Here is a 22,695-nt window from a genome sequence, read left to right on the forward strand (position 1 = left end):
AAAAGTTTTTCTTATCTTTCATATTCTTTCACAGTTATAATATTCATTCAGTGTAATGTAAACATATTTCCCAGCTTAAAAAGAAGCCCTGAAACAACATAAAATGTTGATGATTTTGTAAAATGCACAGCAGTTTCTTGAATATTCTCTTTTACCTGTAATTGACTTTCTATTTAGTTTTCATAATTTTGTGTCAGGATGGAAGTTATAATTTCACTTTATTTCTCATATAATCTGGAATGTTCTTTTTCCCATTGAGTCTCTCTTCTTCATGTGTAACTTCACTTATTAGTGAGCTTTTCAAATCAAGAATGACAAAACATTCGATAAGTTACAGTGGATAGTTACTGACAATGTCCATTTTGTCATTTTTATTAACAAAAATAAATTCTTCCAGAGTAAGAATACATATGGTTATTTATTCATTTTCTTGAATACATATGGATTTTTAAGCCAGAATAATCTCATAGTCACTGAGAAATCTTTTTTATTAACTTCTACATGGCTATTTAAAAACCAAAGGAATGAACTTTACACAAAAAAGGAAGAAAAATACTTTGAGATAATTCAATAAGTGAAGTAAGATTGCTTCTCTATATCTACAAACTTCAAATTTTAACCACATGCTTGCCTCACTCTACTATTTAAAGATGAGTAAAAACTAAAATTTTTCTTAAACATTCTTTGCTTCTATATAAGACAGTTTTTCTAAAATCAGAATAACTTTTTGATAGTGCAATTTGGAGATTTAAAAAGTCACACTGTATAGAATTCCCCTATTAATACTGATATAAAATAATGGACCATCGTAAGGACTTTGACTTTTGTCTGAGTGAAAGTGGGAGACATTTCAGGATTATAAAACAGAAGAGTGATGTAGCCTGACTTACATTTTAAAAGATGTTACTTGAGCTGTTGTATGAGAAGGATTACAAAGGTGCAAGAGAAGTAGGGTGACTATTACAAGGCAGTTGTAGGAATACAGGGGAGATATGATGGTGGCCTAGACAGATGAAAGAGACAAGAAGTAACATTTTGGAAATATTCTGAGGAGAGAGCCAGTAGGATATCTGAGACGAGAGCCAGTAGGATATCTGAGCCATGGGTCTGAGAGAAGGAAATTCAGGCTAAGGATCTGATCTAAACAACCAAAACTGGAAACGATCATCCAGGGTGGCCATTCATGGGTAGGACAAATTTGGAGTGTAAGATCAAGAGTTTTAGACATGTTGAGTGAATAAGTACGAAGTTTGTGACCAATGCCTGGGCTGGTGATATAAATTTGGGAGTTGCTGGCATACAGATGGCATTTAACGCTATGTGACTATAAGAGAAAACTAAGGCCATAAATGTAGATACTACAGAGGAAGCTTAAGGGCTAAGACTATGAGCAGTCTGGGAGAAGAAAAGCATACAGAGAAGGAATGTCCAGTGAGGGAGGCGGAAAGCTAAAAGAATGTGGGAAACAGCTCCTAATAGATTATGTAAGATGAAGACAGAGAGACAAACATCAGATTCAGCTCTGCAGGTCACTGGTGACTCTAACGATCAATTTCAGTGAAAAAGAGATGATGAAAGCCTGACTGGAGTGTTTTAGAGCAGGGGAAAAAATCGAAGAAAGTGAATACAGACACTCTTTGGAAGGGTTTTGCTGCAAAGGAGAGAGAAAAATGGCATAGCTGCTGTTGAAACAAAAAAGCAATTTTTTTTTTTTAAGTTTAAGATTAAGAACTATTTGCAGAATATAAATATTCAGCCTAAGATTTTATATGTTGTAAGAAAGTATGAAAATCACAGTAAAAACCTCAGTTTTGGAGTCAGAGTGCATCTGAGCACTGGTTCTGCCATTTGCTGGTTGTGGGACCTGGGCCAAGTTAATTAAGCTTCATAAACGTCAATATTCTGATCTGTAAAATGGAGATGACAATATCTCTATGCATTTTTGTTATTAAGTTTAGATGAGACAATATGTTTTGGGGGTAAACTCTGATGACTGGAATGCAACAAACAGTCAAAATCTATGTCACATATTATTATTAAACAAAGTTTATGTCCTCAAATTTACAGTCTAGTAATAAAACATGCAATTAATTGTATTGTAATGGGTATATGTCAATAAAATATATAAAGGATGCTACAGGCCAGGCACCTAGGAAAATGGTAAATGAATATATTTTTAATTAAATAAAATGAAAAGAATTCACATACATACTTCTATATTCAAAATGGATAACCAACAAGGACCTATTGTACAGCACATAGAACTCTACTCAATGTTATGTGCCAGCTTGAACGGCGGGTAGATTGGGGAGAATGGATACATGTATATGTATGGCTGAATCACTTCAGCATTCATCTGAAACTACCACAGCATAGTGAATCGCCTATATCCCAATACAAAATAAAGAGTTTAAAGTTTGGGGAAAAAAAGAGATTTGAAGGATTAAAAAAAAAAAAAAAAGAAAGAAAAGAATTCTGGGCTAAAGTAACTAACTCTTGGGGGAATCAGAGAAACTCCACAGGAAAAATAATACTTATGCACTCTTGAAGGACAAGAAGAAAAGTATACCAATGTAGTTATTCCACTAATACTGATAATTTCAATTTCTTTTGAGATTTTTTTTTTCTCTGAAATTGATTCTAAAATTAGGAAATTTTTCTCTTGAATTGTTTAAATGATGACACATATTTGTAGTTGAAAACAACCATGGATAAGCTTTAATTAAGTCAGAAGAAAAGTGGAAAGTCAAGTGAAAGTCACTCAGTTGTGTCCGACACTTTGTGACCCCATGGACTATATAGTCCACGGAATTCTCCATGCCAGAATATTGGAGTTTCCTTCTCCAGGGGATCTTCCTTACCCAGGAATCGAACTGGGGTGTCCTAATTCTAGTCATTGAGCTGGTTAATATATTTTTGGGGAGTCACTTATTACATAAAATTCATTCCCTTGCCAAGCCACATTTACTGGACTTTTCCTGTGTCTGGTGCTGCTTTAGTTGTTAGGGAAAAAATTTGAAAATTAAATAAATAAATAGATAAAGATCTTGGTAGGAGTTGATTATCCCAAATTAGATGACATTTTACACAATGCATAGATAGTTACTGTACAAAAACTTGATTGTTTAAGTAAATTTGCAATTGGCTTTTGTGAGAAAATAGAGATTTCATATGTCATTAGGTGACATCTTTCTTCTTTGTTATAACTGAAATCTATCTCCCTCCAACACCAATAGAGGGTATTCCTTTTATCCACAGTCTACAAATGATTAATAATTCTCCTTTCCCCAATTTCCCTCTTTGAGCAGCTCAACAATATAGATTGGATATTTATCTAGATTTTTAAAGGCACCTTTAATCTTTTGAATTGAAGTCAGTTACCTAGTATGCTTAGCATATTTACCACATCTCTGAATCAAATCAACCAGCTACATTAAAAAAAAAAATTATATCTTTCACTTAGAAAGCAGCAGGGGAGAGGGGAGGTGGAAGGAATCCTGGTCTTTATTAGACAAATAATCTTTCCAGAATAAAGATTAAACTTACATTTCATTCCAGTTGACCAAGAAAAAAAACAACTTTTTGACAGGAATATTTCTGCAGTTTCTCACTTGGCACAGCTTCTTTCCAGCATATGTAAGCCAACAGGAGAAAGAAAATGCTTTATAGCTAAAAAGAAACAACATTGATTCAATAAGTTGAACACTGTGAAGGAAGCAGTTTTTTATATGGGTCAGTTATTTTATAGTTAAAAGTCAAATGATAAAGTGATGTTTGTTTGTACAGAGTGTACTTTAAAAATTACTAAGAATTTATGTTTTGTGGCTTCAGCAAAATTGCAGAATAATGGGAAGTCCTAGACCTTCTTTCCCCTGCTGGAGACACCAATTTAACAATACATGGATCAGTTTCCTTTGCGAGAAATCCAGAAATAAGTTAAAAGGCTCTTGCACCCAAGCGCAAAACCAGTCACAAAGAAATCAGTAGGAAAATGCATGGCACTCATTTTGCAGAGCCCTTTCTCCCAGCAGAGTGTCATGTGACCAGGAGAGAACTCCTAACTCCCATCTTCTCCTGGGGGTGGGAAAGAGAAGATTGGAACATATGTCTGACATTCAGACTTTTTAGGGGTTTATCCAAGGGACTGGTTTCTCTCTTGCCTGAATCTGAGTGCTGAACAGGAATCGGTGCCAAGTTGGGGGCCTCTGAAAACAAAGGCAGTGAGTGGTCTAAACTAGCACAAACTAACTGACCACTTCCCCCAGCTCAGTGCAAAAGGAATAGGAGAAAACCCCCAACTCCTAGCTTCTCCCTTGGGAAAGATCTGGATTGTGATTCCAATAGGATATGATATCCTCTAGATACCCAGGGGCCATGGATTTAGGAGAACAAAAAAAAGCTGGGAGGCTTGCTGCTGCTCCAGAGGATTTGTGGGACCCATAGGCAGAGGCTGATGCAATCTGATGATCTCTGAATTGGCAGGAAGAGAGGGGAGCAGGGAGAGTGCAGTGTGCATCCAACAGTTTGGCTTTCTTTGGAGGCTGTGTGAGGGTCTGGTTTATGTCTCATCACCAGAGCATCTATGGGACCAGACATACTCTAAATACTGGCTCCCAACTGAGAACAAAACAGAGCTGGGTAGCTTATGGAGAACCAGCAGGAAGGACCACAGGCTGACACTAGATGAAACAAGAAATTCAAGTTCTTGATAAAAGAAGTAAAACCTCTCTAAGTGTGAATCGACACACACAAATCCAGGGAGGATGCACCTACAAGAAAGGTTTGAAAATCACCAAATCTCTAGCTGATTGGTAACATTCGATCAACCACAAATTGGCATTTGCCATGGATGCTTGCCATCTACCTCTGCAAGGATTAAATCACATGCTACTGCAGTTGCTGACCTACAACACCCCCTGAATGAGTTCAGGGTAGACAGCAGAAATGAGGCACTCTGTGTTTCTGGAAACTGGCAAGGACAGGTCTTATAGATAGTAAGATATTTTCAGAAACTGAGTTTATGAGCCCCATTCTTGATTCTCCTTATATCTCGAAAAGCACCAAAATCCTTCATATCTAGGAAAGCACTAAAATGATCATTTCTCATGACTGGCAGAAGCTTCACGAGACCAACAGAAGCTTTCTACAAAAAATATGTGTTTGATTGCATGTACTCACCCTTCACCAAAGTCACATATATGCTGTCCTTTCCCCTTGCCTCTTTAGAGCTGTTTTTCAGAGCTATCTGAGGTGCTCTCTTGCAGACTGGAGTCCTCATATTGCCCCAAATAAAACTTAACTCACAACTCTCACGTTACGCATCTTTGTTTTTTAAAGCAACAATTCTTTCCTTGTATGAAATCAGTCCATAAGGACTAGGAGAGGTAGCTGTTTTTTTTTTTTTTTTTTTAATGCTCAAATCTCAATACAAAGTAAAACAAGGTATACAATGAAAGAGGAAAACATGGGCCCAACCAAAGGAACAAGATAAATCTCCAGAAGTGAACTGAAAGTTGCTCAGTCGTGTCCAACTCTTTGCGACCCCGTGGACTGTATAGTCCATGCATAGTCCTTGGGATTCTCTAGGCCAAAATACTGGAGTGGGTAGCCTTTCCCTTCTCCAGGGGATCTTCCCAACCCAGGGATCGAACCCAGGTTTCCTGCATTGCAGGCAGATTCTTTACCAGCTGAGCCACAAGGGAAGCCCTGAGAGTCAAAATGCATTTCTAAATCATTTCTGAGAATGAAAGGATGAAAAATGAGGTTAGGCTAGATAAACTTGCTATCTTTAAAGTCAATAATTTTGTATGAATCCAACTGACATTACAAAGATCCTCTAGTCATTTCTCTACCAGGTCTCTCAGTGAAAGAACAAAATTAGAAACCAAAGAGAAAATGCAAACAACTCTCAAGTGTTGTTCACTGGAAAGCCAAGTTTATTTGAAGCATATCAACATAAAATGATGCCAGGGCTAGAAAGCAAAGACATTTATAACAGATGAATTAAAGCAACAAGTGCAGACACCGAACTAACACTCTTTTATTTCCCTCAGAAAAGGGTAAATTCTTACCTCACTATATTGACCAACTTCATGAAATTTTATGAATACATCAAAATTGTGGAGAGTTGGTTTATGCTAAAAGAAAAATCGCCAGAAAACAATCTTAAAGAAATGGAAGTATATGGCTGAGTAATACTCCATTGTGTATATGTACCATAGCTTTCTTATCCATTCATCTGCTGATGGACATCTAGGTTGCTTCCATGTCCTGGCTATTATACATTTGAATCAGTTCTAATGAGGTGGATGAAACTGGAGCCTATTATACAGAGTGAAGTAAGCCAGAAGGAAAAACATAAATACAGTATACTGACGCATATATATGGAATTTAGAAAGATGGTAACAATAACCTGGTGTACGAGATAGCAAAAGAGACACTGATGTATAGAACAGTCTTATGGACTCTGTGGGAGAGGGAGAGGGTGGGAAGATTTGGGAGAGTGACATTGAAACATGTAGAATATCATGTAAGAAACGAGTTGCCAGTCCAGGTTCGATGCGCGATACTGGATGCTTGGGGCTGGTGCACTGGGACGACCCAGAGGGATGGTGTGGGGAGGGAGGAGGGAGGAGGGCTCAGGATGGGGAACACATGTATGCCTGTGGCAGATTCATTTTGATATTTGGCAAAACTAATACAATTATCTAAAGTTTAAAAATAAAATAAAATTTAAAAGAAAAAAAAAAGAAATGGAAGTATATGAACTACCGGACAAAGAATAAAATATGTACATATATACACACACATGCTCAATAATCTCAGAAAAATAATGCATAAACAAAATGAGAATATTAAAAAACATAAAAATATTAAGAAGAAATTTTGGAGCTGAAGAATACAACAACTGAGTTGAAAAAAATCAATAGGTGGATTCAAGAATATATTGGATCAGGCAGAAGAAAAAATCAGTGAGCTCAAACATACGTATTTGAAATTATTCAGAGAAACAAGAAAAATGAAGAGTGGAGAAAATCTAAGGGACTTACGGGACACAATCAATAGGACAAGCAAACACATTATTTGAGTCCCAGAAGATGACTGAGAGAAAAAGGCAGAAAGCTGATCTGAAGAAATAATGGCTGAAAACTTATTAATTGTGGGAAAGGAAATGGACATCCAATTTCAAGAAGCCTAATGGGTTAAACTAGGATGAGCCCAAGGAAGACCATACTAAAACACATTAAAATTAAACTATTGGAAGTCAAACACAAAGAGAGAACTTTGAAAGCAGCAAGAGAAAAGTGATCTGCCACATAAAAGGGATCTCATCAGTTTTTCAGCAGATTTCTCAGCAGAAACCTTGAAGGCCAGAGGGAGTGAGATGATATTTTCAAAGTTCTGAGAGAAAAAAAAATACTGTATCTGGCAAAGCTGTCCTTCAAAAATGAAGGAGAAATAAATATTTCCTCAGGTAAAAAGCTGAGGGAGTTCATCAGCATTAGACCTGACTCAACATGAAATGCTAAAGGGAATCCTTCAAGTGGAAATGAAAGGATGCTAGATAGCAACAGGAGAGCATATGAAAGCATGAAAGCTTGCTGGTAAGGGGAAACATATAGACAAATACAGAATACTGTGAGACTGTAATGGTGATACATGAATAACTTTTAACTCTGCTATAGAGTTTAAAAGGATAAAGTATAGAAAACTTTAATGATAACAATATATAAAATTTAAGAAGATGCAGTTTGTGGTATTAGTAACAAAAAGTATGATGAGGGAAGAAGAGCAGAGAATTTGTATATGACTGAAGTGAAGTATTGAAAAGCAGAGATATTACTTTGCCAACAAAGGTCCGTCTAGTCAAGGCTATGGTTTTTCCAGTAGTCATGTATGGATATCAGAGTTGGACTGTGTAGAAAGCTGAGCACCGAAGAATTGATGCTTTTGAACTGTGGTGTTGGAGAAGACTCTTGAGAGTCACTTAGACTGCAAGGAGATCCAACCAGTCCATCCTAAAGGAGATCAGTCCTGGGTGTTCATTGGAAGGACTGATGCTAAAGCTGAAACCTCAATACTTTGGCCACCTCCTGCGAAGAATTGACTCATTGGAAAAGACCCTGATGCTTGGAGGGATTGGGGGCAGGAGGAGAAGGGGACGACAGAGGATGAGATGGCTGGATGGCATCACTGACTCGATGGACGTGAGTTTGAGTGAACTCCAGGAGTTGGTGATGGACAGGGAGGCCTGGCGTGCTGCGGTTCATGGGGTTGCAAAGAGTCGGACACGACTGAACTGAACTTAAAGTGAAGTTATAACAAAATTTTAAAAAGTGAAGTTATTATTAGCTTAAAACAGTGTTTTAAATATAATATGTATTATGTAAGGCCCATTGTCACCACAAAGAAAGCAACCACAATATAAATGATACACAAAAGAAAATAAGAAAGGAGTTGAAGAGTTTATAAAAACTCATCAGGACACAAAGGAAAGTGGCAAGACAGAAAAAGAGGGACAAAAATGCTACAAGACAGAAAATGATGCAAAAAAATATGGCAAAAGTAAGTCCTTCTCTATCATTAATTATATTAGATATAAATTAAATTCTACAATGAGAAGAAACAGCATAACGGAATGGATTAGTAAACAAGATCCAACCATATGCTGTCTACAAGGGATACACTTTAGATTTAAGGACACCCCTGAAAGTGAAAGGACATATATATATATATATCATATATATCATATATTCCATATATGATAATCAAAAGAGCAGGATTGACCATACCTATGCAAGACAAAATAGACTTTACGTTAAAGCTGTCACAACAGACAAAAACATTATATAATGATAAAGAGGTCAATTTACTAAGAGGATACAATAGCTGTAAATATACATGCACCCTAAATTGAAGCAAATGTATTAAGCAAACATTGAAGGGATGAAAAGAACTAGAAAATAACATAATAATAACAGAAGATCTCAATACTGGTTACAATTAATAGAACAAGCAGACAGAAGCTCAATAAGGAAGAGGGTTTTAATTACACTATAGTCCAAATGAACCTAATAGACATTTATAGAACATTCCACCTAACCTCTGGGCAATATGCATTCTTCTCAAGCTTGGATCTTTCTCTAGCACAAATCACAAAATTGGTTATGGAACAAGTCTTGACAAATTTAAAAAAATTGAAATCATACCAAGTATATTTTCTGACCACATTGGAATACAAGTAGAAATCAGTGGCAGAAAAAAAAAAAAAACTGGAAAAATTCTCAAATTAATGTTAATTAACACTTCTTAGTTTCTGTTTCTTTTTTTTTATTTTACTGAAATATAGTTATTGTACAATATTACATTAGTTCCAGGTGTACTACATAATGATCTGATGTTTGCATACATTATGAAATGATGACCATGATAAGTTAAGTAACCATCTGTCCTCATGCAAAGGTATTACAGTATCATTGATCCATGTTTCTTATGGTGTATATTATTAATACATCCATGTGACTTATTAGTTATATAACTGGAAATTTATGCCACTTAATCCTCCTCACCTATTTCATCCCCAACCCACCCCTTTGCTTCTGGCAAACACTTGTTCTCTGAGAGTCTGTTTTCATTTTGTTTGTTTTTCAGATTCTATATAAGTGAGATCATGCAGTAGAAATGAGTACTTTTGAACAACCAGTGTGTCAAACAGAAATCAAAAGGGAAATTAGAAAATATTGTAAAATGTGAAAACACATACCATAACAAAACTTATGAGATATAGCAAAATCAGTGCTAAAAAAGAAGTTTAAAGCAATAAATGCTTACATTAAAAGAAGAAAGGTCAAATAAAAACTACAATGAGGTACCACCTCACATTGGTCAGAATGGCCATTATCAGGCAGTCTACAAATAATAAGTGCTGGAGAAGGTGTAGAGGAAAGGGAACTCACCTACACTGTTGGTGAGAACGTAAATTGGTATTGCTACTATTCAGAACAGTATGCAGATTCCTTAAAAAACTAAATATAGAGCTACCATATGATCCAGCATACCATTCCTGGCCATATATCTGGAGAAAACCATGCACCCCAATGTTCACTGCAACACTATTTACAGTAGCCAGGACATGCAAGCAACCTAAATGTCCATCAGTGGAGGAATGGATAAAGAAGATGGGATCCATATATACAATGGAATATTACTCAGTCATAAAAAGAATAAAATAATGCCATTTGCAGCAACATGAATGAACTTAGAAATTTTCATACTGAGTAAAGGTAGATAGAGAAAGACAAAAATTGTGTGATATCACTTATAAGTGGAATCTAAAAAAAAAAGTACAAATGATCTTATTTGGGCTTTCCAGGTGGCACTAGTGGTAAAGAACTCACCTGCCTATTCAGGAGACGTTAAGAGATATGGGCTTGATCCCTGGATTGGGAAGATCCCCTGGAGAAGGGAAAGGCAACCCACTCCAGTATTCTTGCCTGGAAAATCCCATGGACAGAGAAGCCTGGTAGGCTACAGCCCAAAGGGTTGCAAAGAGTCAGACACAACTGAGGCAACTTAACACACACACATGATCTTATTTACAAAATAGAAATAGAGTCACAGATGCAGAAAACAAACTTACCAGCCAGAAAAGTCGGGGAGGGGAGGGATAAATTGGGAGACTGGGATTGATATATACACACTACTATATATTTATAAAGTAGATAACTAGTAAGGACCTACTGTATAGCACAGGGAAGTCTTTTCAATACTCCGTAATGACCTATACGGGAAAAGAATCTATAAGAGTGGATACATGTATATGTATAACTGATTCACTTTACAGCAGAAACTAACACAACATTGTAAATCAAGTATGCTGCAATAAAAATTTTAAAAACAGATTTAAAAAATTAAAAATGAAAGAAGTTCACAAATAATCTAAATCTATACTCAAGGAACCAGAAAACAAAGAACAAACTAAGATAAAAATTAAAAGAAGAAAGAAAATAATAAAGATCAGAAACAAAATAAGTAAAACAGAATAGAGAAACAATAGAAAAATAAACAAAACTACATTTCCCACGTACATAAATAGCTCTATGTATATAGCTTTCTGAGTACTTATCTGGCTACATAGTTTTTCCAGGTGAATTAGAATAAATAAGGATATCCTAAAGGTTTAAAAATTATGAAAACATTCGAGTAGCAGTTTGTAACATTACACATCATCCTCCTAAAATACTTCATAAAATTAAGAAAAAGTGTAAAAGAATCATCCCATGGGTTTTAAAGAAAGTTTATGTGAGATACATAGATGGTCGTTTTTCATTTTTACATACAAAGGTAAAATTTTTGTTATAATTGACTCATAAATTTTGCATAGTTTCCATTTGCAAAAATACAGACCAAGATAAAATTATTTCTGTTTCTTTTAGCCTTTCTTTGAGATGCTAAGTGCAGTGGGTACAATAAATCCATTAGAAAATTACTATTCTCTTATCACCTTAATTTGATTTAATCAGTATTCTCTTACAGATTTAATCCATAAGGAATTTAAAATAATTATTATAATATTACTCTAATTATGTTATTCAAGAAAATAGCACATAGCAGAATTAACCTCAAACCCGGCAATGCTCCATGCATAATTGTGGTTAATTTCTATTGTAACTCAAGTAACTCTTGGCTAATTTTCACTTTATCAAGGTACTAATCTCACAAAATATTTACCACTCACATCTTGATAGGGATCAAGTGATTTCTTTCTATTCTTAAATACTCTCCATCTCCTTGTATGTGTGTGTGCATTCTCACCCTGTGTTAATTGGCGTAAGTCATTTAAACTCAAACATAAAAAATGAAAAATTTAGGGCAATCACCATGTGAGGATGGGCACTTTCTGTTTCTCTTATGATATACTGACAACATGTAGTTATTTTAAATAGAATGGGAGAAGACTTGAGGGAAAACGAATGTGCACTGGACTGGAAATAAGTGTGAATGATTTTAAAAACATAGATACATCCATGCCGATTAAATTTCAAGATGAAATACTTGCTTCTGCAAATAAGAACAAGGCAAATATATTCAATTAGAAGCGACACAAAACTAATTAACCCTTTTGTGGAAAAGGCATCACAACTCACCTGTGCACCCAGGTTTCTGGAATATTGTGAGCTGCATACACTGTGAAGCTAAGGTGGGAATGGAGCCCAAGATTTACACAGGAGACACTATACAGAGGTGCGTGTAGAGGCTGGAAATCTGCACAGAAGCTGCTGCAATGGATATCAATTAGCTGACAGATGGATGTGGATAGTTCGGTTGTCACTTTCTCTATCAAACCTGGGGGGAGGGCGGGGAGAGGGATAGAAACCAGGTCATCTATGAAGGGTCATATTTATCACAAACCATTCTTTACAGCTTTGAAAATTTTTATAACAAAATTTAAAGAAAACTGAATTAAAATGACCCTCTATCAACTGAAGCCAATTAGCCATCTGTGCCTCTGTATGCAGTCTGGGGTAGCTGCTATAGTGTAATTAATCAGCTTTCATTTCTTCAATTGCATAAATTTGGGAAGTGCAGCCTTTAATCACAAATCATAATTCTGGGTTATCAATTTGGCATTCTGATCAACTATAATTCACAAAATTTTTGGTCTAGATTATTATTGTTTAGAATTAATGTTCAGACAAGGGACATGTTTTCTGTGTGGTTTATACCTACTTTAAACAAACTCCATCTAAGGAATTAATTATAATAAGTTTGATTATGCTATGTTTGCCATTAACTGAACACTAATCATACACATTATGTAGCCATAAAAAGAGTGAAGGAAAGTTATGTCCAACCTAGATAGCATATTCAAAAGCAAAGACATTACTTTGCCAACAAAGGTCCGTCTAGTCCAGGCTATGGTTTTTCCTGTGGTCATGTATGGATGTGAGAGTTGGACTGTGAAGAAGGCTGAGAGCCGAAGAATTGATGCTTTTGAACTGTGGTGTTGGAGAAGACTCTTGAGAGTCCCTTGGACTGCAAGGAGATCCAACCAGTCCATTCTGAAGGAGATCAGTCCTGGGTGTTCTTTGGAAGGAATAATGCTAAAGCTGAAACTCCAGTACTTTGGCCACCTTATGAGAAGAGTTGACTCATTGGAAAAGACTCTGATGCTGGGAGGGATTGGGGGCAGGAGGAGAAGGGGACGACAGAGGATGAGATAGCTGAATGGCATCACTGACTCGATGGACGTGAGTCTGAGTGAACTCTGGAAGTTGGTGGTGGACAGGGAGGCCTGGCGTGCTGGGATTCATGGGGTCACAAAGGGTCGGACATGACTGAGTGACTGAACTGAACTGAACTGAACTGAAGTACATGGCTGGTATCCAAGGTAAGTTTAGAATAAAAGATTTATGACATTTACTATATTTCTTCAAAATCAAAACTTTATTCCAGTTTTACCATTAATTATTTATAGGGAGTCTATTGATTATGTAAAGCTGAATTGTCATGAAGGAAGAAAAAATTAAGAAAAAAATGAAGAAAAATGACTAACTACAGGGACCAATAGATTTGAAATGTCTGCTAGATTCCATGCGAATTTAGTTTAGAGCACATGAAAAGCGTCCCCTGATCATTAAATTTAAGGTAAATTTTTCTGAGAATGGTATTCTCCCTCTCTTTAAACTCTCTGTTGGACAAATTCCAACCTGAGTGGGAGGAAGCAGAAGAGGCTGATGAAATGGAGTAGGCAGAACTGGTGGACTTTGACAGGAATCTGGCGCCAGTAGGATGGAGAAACCTGAGGATGATGAATGCCATCTCCAGGTAGGACTCGCTGTCAGACCCTTACAGGGAAGGTGAATAACACTCACTGCTGACATTTTCTATGCAGTAGTCAATGCATTGGAGAAGGCAACGGCACCCCACTCCAGTACTCTTGCCTGGAAAATCCCATGGACAGAGGAGCCTGGTAGGCCGCAGTCCATTGGGTCGCTGAGGGTCGGACACGACTGAGAGACTTCACTTTCACTTTTTACTTTCATGTATTGGAGAAGGAAATGACAACCTACTCCAGTGTTCTTACCTGGAAAATCCCAGGGAGGGGAAGCCTGGTGAGCTGCCGTGTATGGGGTCACACAGAGTCGGACACGACTGAAGTGACTTAGTAGCAGCAGTAGCAGCAGCAGTCAATGCATCGAAAATCATAAGACGCTCATGACTTGCAATTATTTTTAATATTCAACTACGCTGTTTCAGAAGTTAGGTGAATAACCTCGTGTAAAAAATTGTATGCAAAACCGATACAATATTGTAAGGTAAAAAAAAATAATAATTTTTTTAATTGTATTTTAAAAATTATTCCCTTTTTACCTAGAGGAGGAAACGCTTTAATGGACAAATATTTAGGTGACAAAGAGTTTTAAGAGATGAATGTATAATACGAAGTGTTATCAATGGAGCCCTCCTACTCCTCTGGGTCACTTATGCCTGACTTTGCTGACAAGTCTCGAAGGTCGGGGGTTGCAAGGCTCCTGTGGTTGTGATCAAGACCCCTACTTCAGGCCTTGTTCAGTCCCGGCAAAAGGCCTCCTTAAATCCCACAGGCGGGTCTAGGTAGACGAGAGTGAGGCAGAAAACCCTGCGTTCTTCTATCCATCCTGGGCCAGAAATATGTACGGAAATGCCGTATTTCAGATGTTTCTCCTTTTCGGCCGCCTTGTTCTGGAGAAAGTAAATGAAAAGGCAGTGCCACCAGTGTGGGGAAGACAGAGGCGGAGGAACCATATTCTTGGCGGCGGTTCCCACATCGGGAACGGTCGCCGGACTGCGGAGGAGAGCCTGCCGGAGGAGAGCTGGTCCTCCAGGCGGTATTTGGGAGGGAGACACTGTGTCTGGAGGCCTGAAGCCACTGCTGCTGAGCATGCAGCAATCCTCGGCTTCTGGGCGGGACCACGGGGAACGTGATGGGGCCCCGGCGGAGGGATGGGCGGAGCCAGCCTGTGTGGGGAAAGGCAGAAGATTCTCTCCCCTGCCTCCTTATCCTAGGCCTCCGTACATGGTTGCTGCTCCAGAAGTCAAGCCTCCATCTGACTTCCGTCTCGGGTTACCGCACAGCCTCCATTTCCCGGAGGAAAAGGGCCGACACAGGAGCTGGTCGGCCTCGACGGGCAGCCTTTCCCCAGCAGGGCTGAACTAAGTTTTAGGCTGAACATGCCTGGCAGGTGTTTGCAGATGATGACTGAGGTTTCTGTAGGGCAAGGAAGGGACTGATGGACAATTTCCTTCCATTTCAACCCCAAGCTTGCTAGTTGGACACCAGCTAGTTCTGGTTCACGACTCCGGGGTCAGAGTGCGGGCCTTTTCAAGCGAGGCGTCTACATGGTACTGGGAGTGTCAGTTGCGGAGTAGGGCTGCATGGCCTTGGCTTTGTAGTGGTCCGGCCTGAACGCCTGTTCTCGATCTCCAGACTGCAGGTTCTTAGCCCACTGGTTGGGCAGGGCTGGTGGTGTTCACCTGTCCCAGATGGGGTCCCGGATGCCAGGGCCAGGGTGGGCTCCTTCCTCGCCCTCCCTCCCCCCACCCTCTCCCTACCCCTCGGGCGGCTGGGTCATGTGCAGCCGTGAGTCCCCAAGACCACAGCCCAGAAGAGCAAGGTTGCCAAGCCCTTGGCAGCTGAGGAGACGTTGACAGAACAAGTAAGCGCATCCTTAGATCTTATGTTCTCAAGATCTGCTGTGATTTTTAAAAAATTCTCATAACATTTTATTTTACTTACTGTACTATATTTTAAAGGTTTTTATATTTTATATTTTAAAATATATTTTTATATTATGAGGTATAGAAAAAGAAATGTCTATTAAGATTATGAAAGGGGCCAAGTGTGGGGGCGGGGTTCCCCGGGTGGTCCAGTAGTTAAGAATCCGGACACTTACACTGCAGTAGGTACGATTCAAGCTAAGATCCTACCAGCCACGCAGTTCGACCAATAATAATAATAATAATAATAATGATAAAAAGATGATGAATGGAACAAGTGGAACAAGTCACAAATTTGGCATAAGCGTATTCAGTGTGGAGTCGCATCACACAGTACTGTTTTTTTGAGACGCGTGCACTTTCTCATGAGTAGTTTCCAAAACGGAAATTGCTTTTTGGTTCCTGTGTGCTGTGCTTAGTTGCTCAGCCCTATAGGACTCCTTTCAACCCCGTGGATTGTAGCCCACCAGATACTTCTGTCCATGGGGATTCTCCAGTGAAGAATACTGGAGTGCATTGCCGTGCCCTCCCGCAGGGTATCTTTCCCAACCCAGGAATCCAACTGGGGTCTCCTGCATTGCAGGCAGATTCTTTTGGTTCTTAGTTGGTTTGAAAAGAAATTAGCAGAATGAGCTAGACGCTTCCTCCAGTAGTATGTGTGCAGTGCTCCATTGCCCAGGAAAGAGGCCAGCTTCTGCATGGAGCTTCTTCCCACATCCTGCCCCTCAGTAGCTCTGCCCATAATTAAACATTTTGTTGTTGTTGTCCAACACATGCTATTATTCACTTAGTTATTCATAAATTTGTACAAAATTTATGAGATGGCCAAATTCTACTCACTTGCTGTGTTTCTAAAATTGTGCCTTTTGTTGAAACAGCCTGAGGTGACAAGCAGAGTGAAAGAGCTCTAATTAAAATTCTCTGAGAAATCAGCAGTAGCAATTAATGAAACAGAAGAGGAAAGGAGCATAAAAATAGTCTTTAAAGAGGCCTCATCAAACTCTGGAGGCCAACCAACAGGGTTTCTCCTGAACAACAGGAGGCAGAGAATTATAAATTTATAAAAACATCTTGTTTCTCTGGTCCCCAAATTGTATTCTGAAGCAGGAAGTACAGACTTCTTGTTAATAATTCCCAATCTTGTGCAAATTAATGCACGTTAAAATAAATCATAAAGTTGAGTTAGAGATCTCATTAATTGAAGCCCCAGCACATATTTTAGAGAATCTTAATTATTGGGCTAATTACTCAAACTCCACTTTTTACTTTTTTGCAGAAAAACAGTTCTAGATTAGAATTTGCTTCTTTGAGGTAGTAGTGTAGAGATGTGTGCTTCTTCCAGAACTCTGGGTGAAGAATGCATTTTTAGTTATCATCGGGAATATATTAAGGACTTAAAGTACTGGGCTTGGTGAAATATGGGAAAATGTTTATTGCACCTGATTTTGCAATGAGAAAAGACTTGTAGTAACAGGAAATAAGCAATGACAATATATAGGTGATTAAAATGCCTTAATTAGGATGTTTTGTTTGCATTTTTATGGAAATAAGGGGGTAAGAGTACATGACTTTATTCTAGTGTACTTTTGAATGGAAAACAGTCTCTGTGTTGCTGCTGTTTGTCACTTTCTGTACTTCTCCTGTTCAGTGAAGTCTCTGTTTTCCTTGCAAACATAATCTGTATTAAAATCTGGTTTGTTTTTCATGTTCCAAATAAACTTTGTTTACACAAACAGGCAGCATGCCAGATTTAATGAATGCTCGTGTAGAGCACAGGTATGATTAGATCTCTTAGCTTCAAAGTATATGGCGAAGAATCCATAAGAATATTAAGTATGAGAATCAGAATCATCAATAATAGTGGCACCCCACTCCAGTACTCTTGCCTGGAAAATCCCATGGACGGAGGAGCCTGGCTGGCTACAGTCCATGGGGTCGCTAGGAGTCGAACACGACTGAGCGACTTCACTTTCACTTTTCACTTTCAGGCATTGGAGAAGGAAATGGCAACCCACTTCAGTGTTCTTGCCTGGAGAATTCCAGGGACAACGGAGTCTGGTGGGCTGCCGTCTATGGGGTCGCACAGAGTTGGACACGACTGAAGTGACTTAGCAGCAGCAGCATTGTTAGATCAACATTTTGTGTAAAGAGGATTCTAGACTTTTATTTCAGAGTACTTAAATAGAAAGCAATTGCGTGTATATACGGATAAATGTTCATTTTGCTGTCATTTCAGCACTCTTCCTTTCTGCTTTTTAAACTACTGTAAGGTGTTTCTATATAATAAAATACTAGAAAATATATTTATCTTGTAGAATGAGAAGTATGATTCATGAAAAGTTTATGAGAGCTGCAGAAGAAGAATTTTTAATTCAGAATTAATTCCTTTTCTGTGATGACTTAGGATGACTTGCCATTTTGTGGACTCTCATATCCTGACCCCTGAAGAGCATAGGATGAGAGGAGTTTATTCCAACATTCCTGATAGAAAGGAGGAAAAGGCCAGTTTCATATAGGCATACCTCTGGCTTATTCACTCCTCGTTCTTTTACTTGTACTCGGTGCTAGGAAAATTGTTAGGGGGTGTCTATCTCTCCCCTTTCTTGGTGGTGCTCTGGAGTTTTATTATGTGAATGCTTGGAATAGGGATTTTTGCACTAGCAAAACAGGTTTTTTGCCCTTACCCTTTGCTGTCCCATTTTCCTCTGTGATGTGAAGTGGGGGAGTTCTTCCTATGTATTGCAAACAGTAAGTCCTCTATATATGAATGAGTTCAGTTCTGAGAGTGCATTTGTAAGTCCAATTTGTTTGTAAGTCCAACAAAGTTAGCCTAGGTACCCAGCTAACACAATCAACTATATAGTTCTGTACTGTAATAGATTTATAATACTTTTCACACAAATAACATATAAAAAGCAAACAAAAAATAAACATTTTTAATCTGATAGTATAGTACGTTGAAAAGTACAGTAGTACAGTCCAGCAGCTGGTATACAGAAACTGACATCGAGTGAACAGGTGAGAAGAGTTACTGACTGGAGATGGAGAGAAGGAGGTGGGAAGCAGTGGAGATGAAGAATCACTAGCAGTAGGAGATGGAGGGCAAGCTGCAGTTTCACTCATGCCTGAACACACGTTCGCATCTTTCAAAGTTCGAAACTTGAAGGTTCACATGTAGGGGACTTACTGTATCTTCTTTTGAGTGATGGGAATTAGAGTTGACAGGATACCCTGCTATATGTAACTTTCCACTGAAAACCACTAAGGCTATGGAGGACAGGTCAGAGTTATTGTTTGTGCTTCACTGTCACCTTTGACAGCTGAACATCTGTGAGTCAGATAATTTTCTTAAAGATACTCATAAGTGTTCATAAGCCAAATACGATCTGCCAGTGCAAACAAGAGCAATCTTGACCACACCCTGCACTTTACATACTGTCCTATCCTTTATTCATATTAGGAAAACTGAGGATCAGAGAATTTAATTTTTTACCATCAGAGTAAAAAAATGGGCAGAGTTGGAATTCAAAATCAGTTCTGCCTGATTCCAGAAGCCAGACTCATTGCTGTGGACCACACTATCTACCCTTTTCAACAGAGGCCCAGTCCTCCTGTGGCTTACAGTTTTGTAGGTTCAGAGCTTCTGCGAACACTCAAGTATTTCAGAACCAAATCCTCCTGCCTGATACATTAAGTTGATGCTTCAAATAGAGCTTGATTTTAAAATGGAAATTAATGACCTTGAAGAAAGACATCTGCTACATTTCTGACTTCTCTTACATCAGAATATCATTAGTTAAATAAAATTTTATATTTTCTTAGAATGGTAAAAAGGGCATTTTCAGAATTCTTTTTACTTTTATAGCTTTCTTGACTTTATTTTTAAAAAAAAATCTCAGGCTCAAAGGCAGTGGATTTTTATTCACTTGCAGAATAATCACTACTGTCAGTAAAAAGAGTTTTAGCAAGTTTTTTCCCTCAAAAATATTTTATGTGTGTGTTATCACCATATTTGGAAAAATTAAATTATTTTTAGCTTTAGAAATTGTTTATTTAAAAAATATTTGGGTGCACATATGTTTTACCTTTTGCTGAAGTGTCTGAATTTTGATGAAGATTCTGAAAAAGAAAAATAGGTCGAAAGATACAATTGTTATTCAGAAAACAAATTTGGAAAACCAAACCAATAATGTCCACAATCTACATATAGGAATTTCTCTGCTATGATAAAAAGAAAATGCATTTCTTGGTGCCTTATATAAATATTACTTATTAAACAGGAAATCTAAATTGTAAGATGAAAGAAGAGTCTTCTAACTGTCATAATCATCGATCTTTATTATTTGATTAAAAAAAATAATTTCTAGCATAAGCTCAGCCTTCTTAGTATTATTTGAACAGTTCTGCAGATATTGCCTGGTGGCAAAATAGCTTCCCTGGTGGCTCAGACAGTAAAAAAAGTCTGCCTGCAATGCATGAGACCCAGGTTTGATCCCTGGGTGGGAAAGATCCCCTGCAGGAGAGTATGGCAACCCACTCCAGTTTCTTTCCTGGAGAATCCCATGGACAAAGGAGCCTGACGGGGCTGTAGTCCATAGGGTAGCAAAGAATTGGACACGACTAAAGCGACTCAGTACACACCCACAGATAGTGCCTAAATTCAATCCCCCTTCCACAACAGGGACTGATATTTTAGTATAAAAGATTTGTCATTTTCGCTGTTTAGTGTGTTCAGTTCTTATTTTAACAGTCATTTATATACAGGCTTAAAAAATCATACAGATTCACTGTATAGTTTCATTTCTTTATTTTGTAGGATTAAAAAGAGAAACTGGTAGTCAAATACTTGAGATTGTATCCTGGATTAAAAAAAAAAAACTATCTGAAATTTTGTGTTTTTCATTATCATTTAAGTTTGTATCCATTAGCATGGGGGTTTTTATTTGCTTGTTTGTTTATGTTTATTGTACACCTGGAGTTACTTTAGTGGTTTAGAATTTACTGGCTATAACTTCATTATCATGAAAACTATATAAGGTAGGTGATTCACAGATTCATTAAAAGTTACATTTCAGTCAAAAAGAAAATTCAATTTTCTAACAAGATCCATTTTAATTGACGCTAAATTTTTTTGGAAATTTTGCTTTGACAAGTTTGCTTTGAAGGAAATCCAATTAATGAAAAGCTTGATTTTTCAAACAAACAAACTAGGGAATAATTGTTTTCCTGTAACAAGGAAGTTGCTAGAGTATTCCTTTTAGAGAGAAAAGTCTTCTGTCATGTTTAGAATGTAATTAAACATGTATGTAACTTTTCATTGAAGAGTATCATTCACATGAACCTTCTCAGAAGCAATTCTCTTAGGTAAAATAGTTCATCTATTAGAGCATAGATTCAACTACTAAGCTGAACACATGAGATCTTTACCCTAGCTGTGTGGGTGAGATTGTTAAACACCTTAGCATGACTTAACTAGAATTCAGTTTATTCAGAAATGTAAACTTGTATTTTTAAATCACCATGACACCCACCTACAGCACAATGTGTAAGACTGTATTTTTTTTTAAGACTGTATTTTTTATTTGTAGTTTGTTTATTGTGTATTTAATGGAAATATGTGAGCTTCTGGAATACAGTTCTAAAGAATGGAAAATTGTTTCCAGTGCTAGGTGGGAGCATGAAGTATAGATGGAGTACAACTGCATTTGTGATATAGTTCTTCATTTTGCCAAAACTTACATTTAGTAAATACTTAATTACTTCCTGGTATGGCAGGAAATAGTGTTTTGTTAGTTGACCTAAAAATGCAGCCAAGAAAAAGGACAGCTTCTGAAATTTGAATCTGTTGGCAGAAGACATATTTCTCAGTGTTTCTTTAGTTTTAGGTTTATGGTGGGTGGATAGATTGAAATAGTTTGGCATTATTAGCCATAGTTGGTTACTACAGAAATAATGTAAAATATACTTACTATTTGTGCTGATTTTCTTATATAGGTGGGCTTATAGTTAAGATACGTTGAGAAAAGGGATGGACAAAATGTCTGAATAATGTTGAATAAACTTTGAAAAGGTACTCAAGCAGAATCTGTTTACTTGGGGATATTCAACTATTTATTTTGACCCTTGACATATATGAAATAAAACTGGTAAATGTCAATTCTTTTCTTCATTTCTATGCATGAATAGTCACATTTAGTGCTCTTAAGTATAGAAGAAATGTGAAATATGATATGAGCTTCTCTCAATTATTGTAATTGTCCATATTTTCCTAGGAAATACTTTGTTTCTCCTTGAAGGATTCTTTTGCTTCAGATATGTTGAAAATTTGATATTTTTGAGAAAACTGTCATTTTTGTTTATCTAGGGAGTTTCAGAAAATGAATGTTTAAAGAAAGCTTTTTCTTTAAAAAGCTTTTTTGTTGTTGTTGTTAAAGTGCTACTTTAACAGCATTTGAAATGCTTCATCCTAAAATTAGATTTTCCTCCTTCTTTGATCATTTGTTTGTTTCTACTGATTTACTGAGAGCAGGACATAAAAACTAAAGAACAGCCAAGTGGTCTTAACAGATGGGAAGACATGTGTCCACATTCATGTATCTGGTTTCCTACTCTAGCATTTATCATGAGGTTGGCTATAACCAATGGCCCAGAGATAAGAGAGTATTTAGTGGTACTTGGGTGAATTAAACTCTTCTTGGCCTCATGAGGAAGATTATAAAAAACTACTACAGCATCATCTCTACTACTTCCACTAATAATAATGGGTGGTAGTGGTTTACTTGCTAGGTTGTGTCTGACTGTGACTTCATGGACTGTAGCCTGCCACACTCCTCTGTCCATCAGTTTTCCTAGGCAAGAATGCTGGAGTGGTTTGCAATTACTTTCTCCAGGGGATCTTCCCGGCCCAGGGACTGAACCTTCATTTCCAGCATTGT

General features: G+C 37.5%; 1 protein-coding gene across 14 annotated transcripts in view; it reads right to left on the minus strand.

The window, feature by feature from the left end:
- Nucleotides 1–22,695, minus strand: part of PIK3C2G (phosphatidylinositol-4-phosphate 3-kinase catalytic subunit type 2 gamma) — a 651,449-nt gene that overhangs the window by 348,903 nt on the left and 279,851 nt on the right. For 13 of the 14 annotated variants that reach the window (XM_086401881.1, XM_086401878.1, XM_086401882.1 and 10 more), the window contains 3 exons: nt 19,846–19,879; nt 12,148–12,346; nt 3,547–3,669 (listed from right to left, as the gene is read on the minus strand). In XM_086401881.1, the coding sequence (XP_086258007.1) occupies nt 3,547–3,669; nt 12,148–12,346; nt 19,846–19,879 (356 nt within the window). Of the gene's footprint in view, nt 1–155; nt 269–3,546; nt 3,670–12,147; nt 12,347–19,845; nt 19,880–22,695 lie in introns of those variants that run through there. The other variant, XM_086401887.1, reaches the window with a different exon arrangement.

Source organism: Bos grunniens, chromosome 5 (assembly GCF_055505025.1).
Source record: "Bos grunniens cultivar Pamir isolate PY7600 chromosome 5, Bosgru_T2T1.0, whole genome shotgun sequence".
NCBI lineage: Eukaryota > Metazoa > Chordata > Mammalia > Artiodactyla > Bovidae > Bos > Bos grunniens.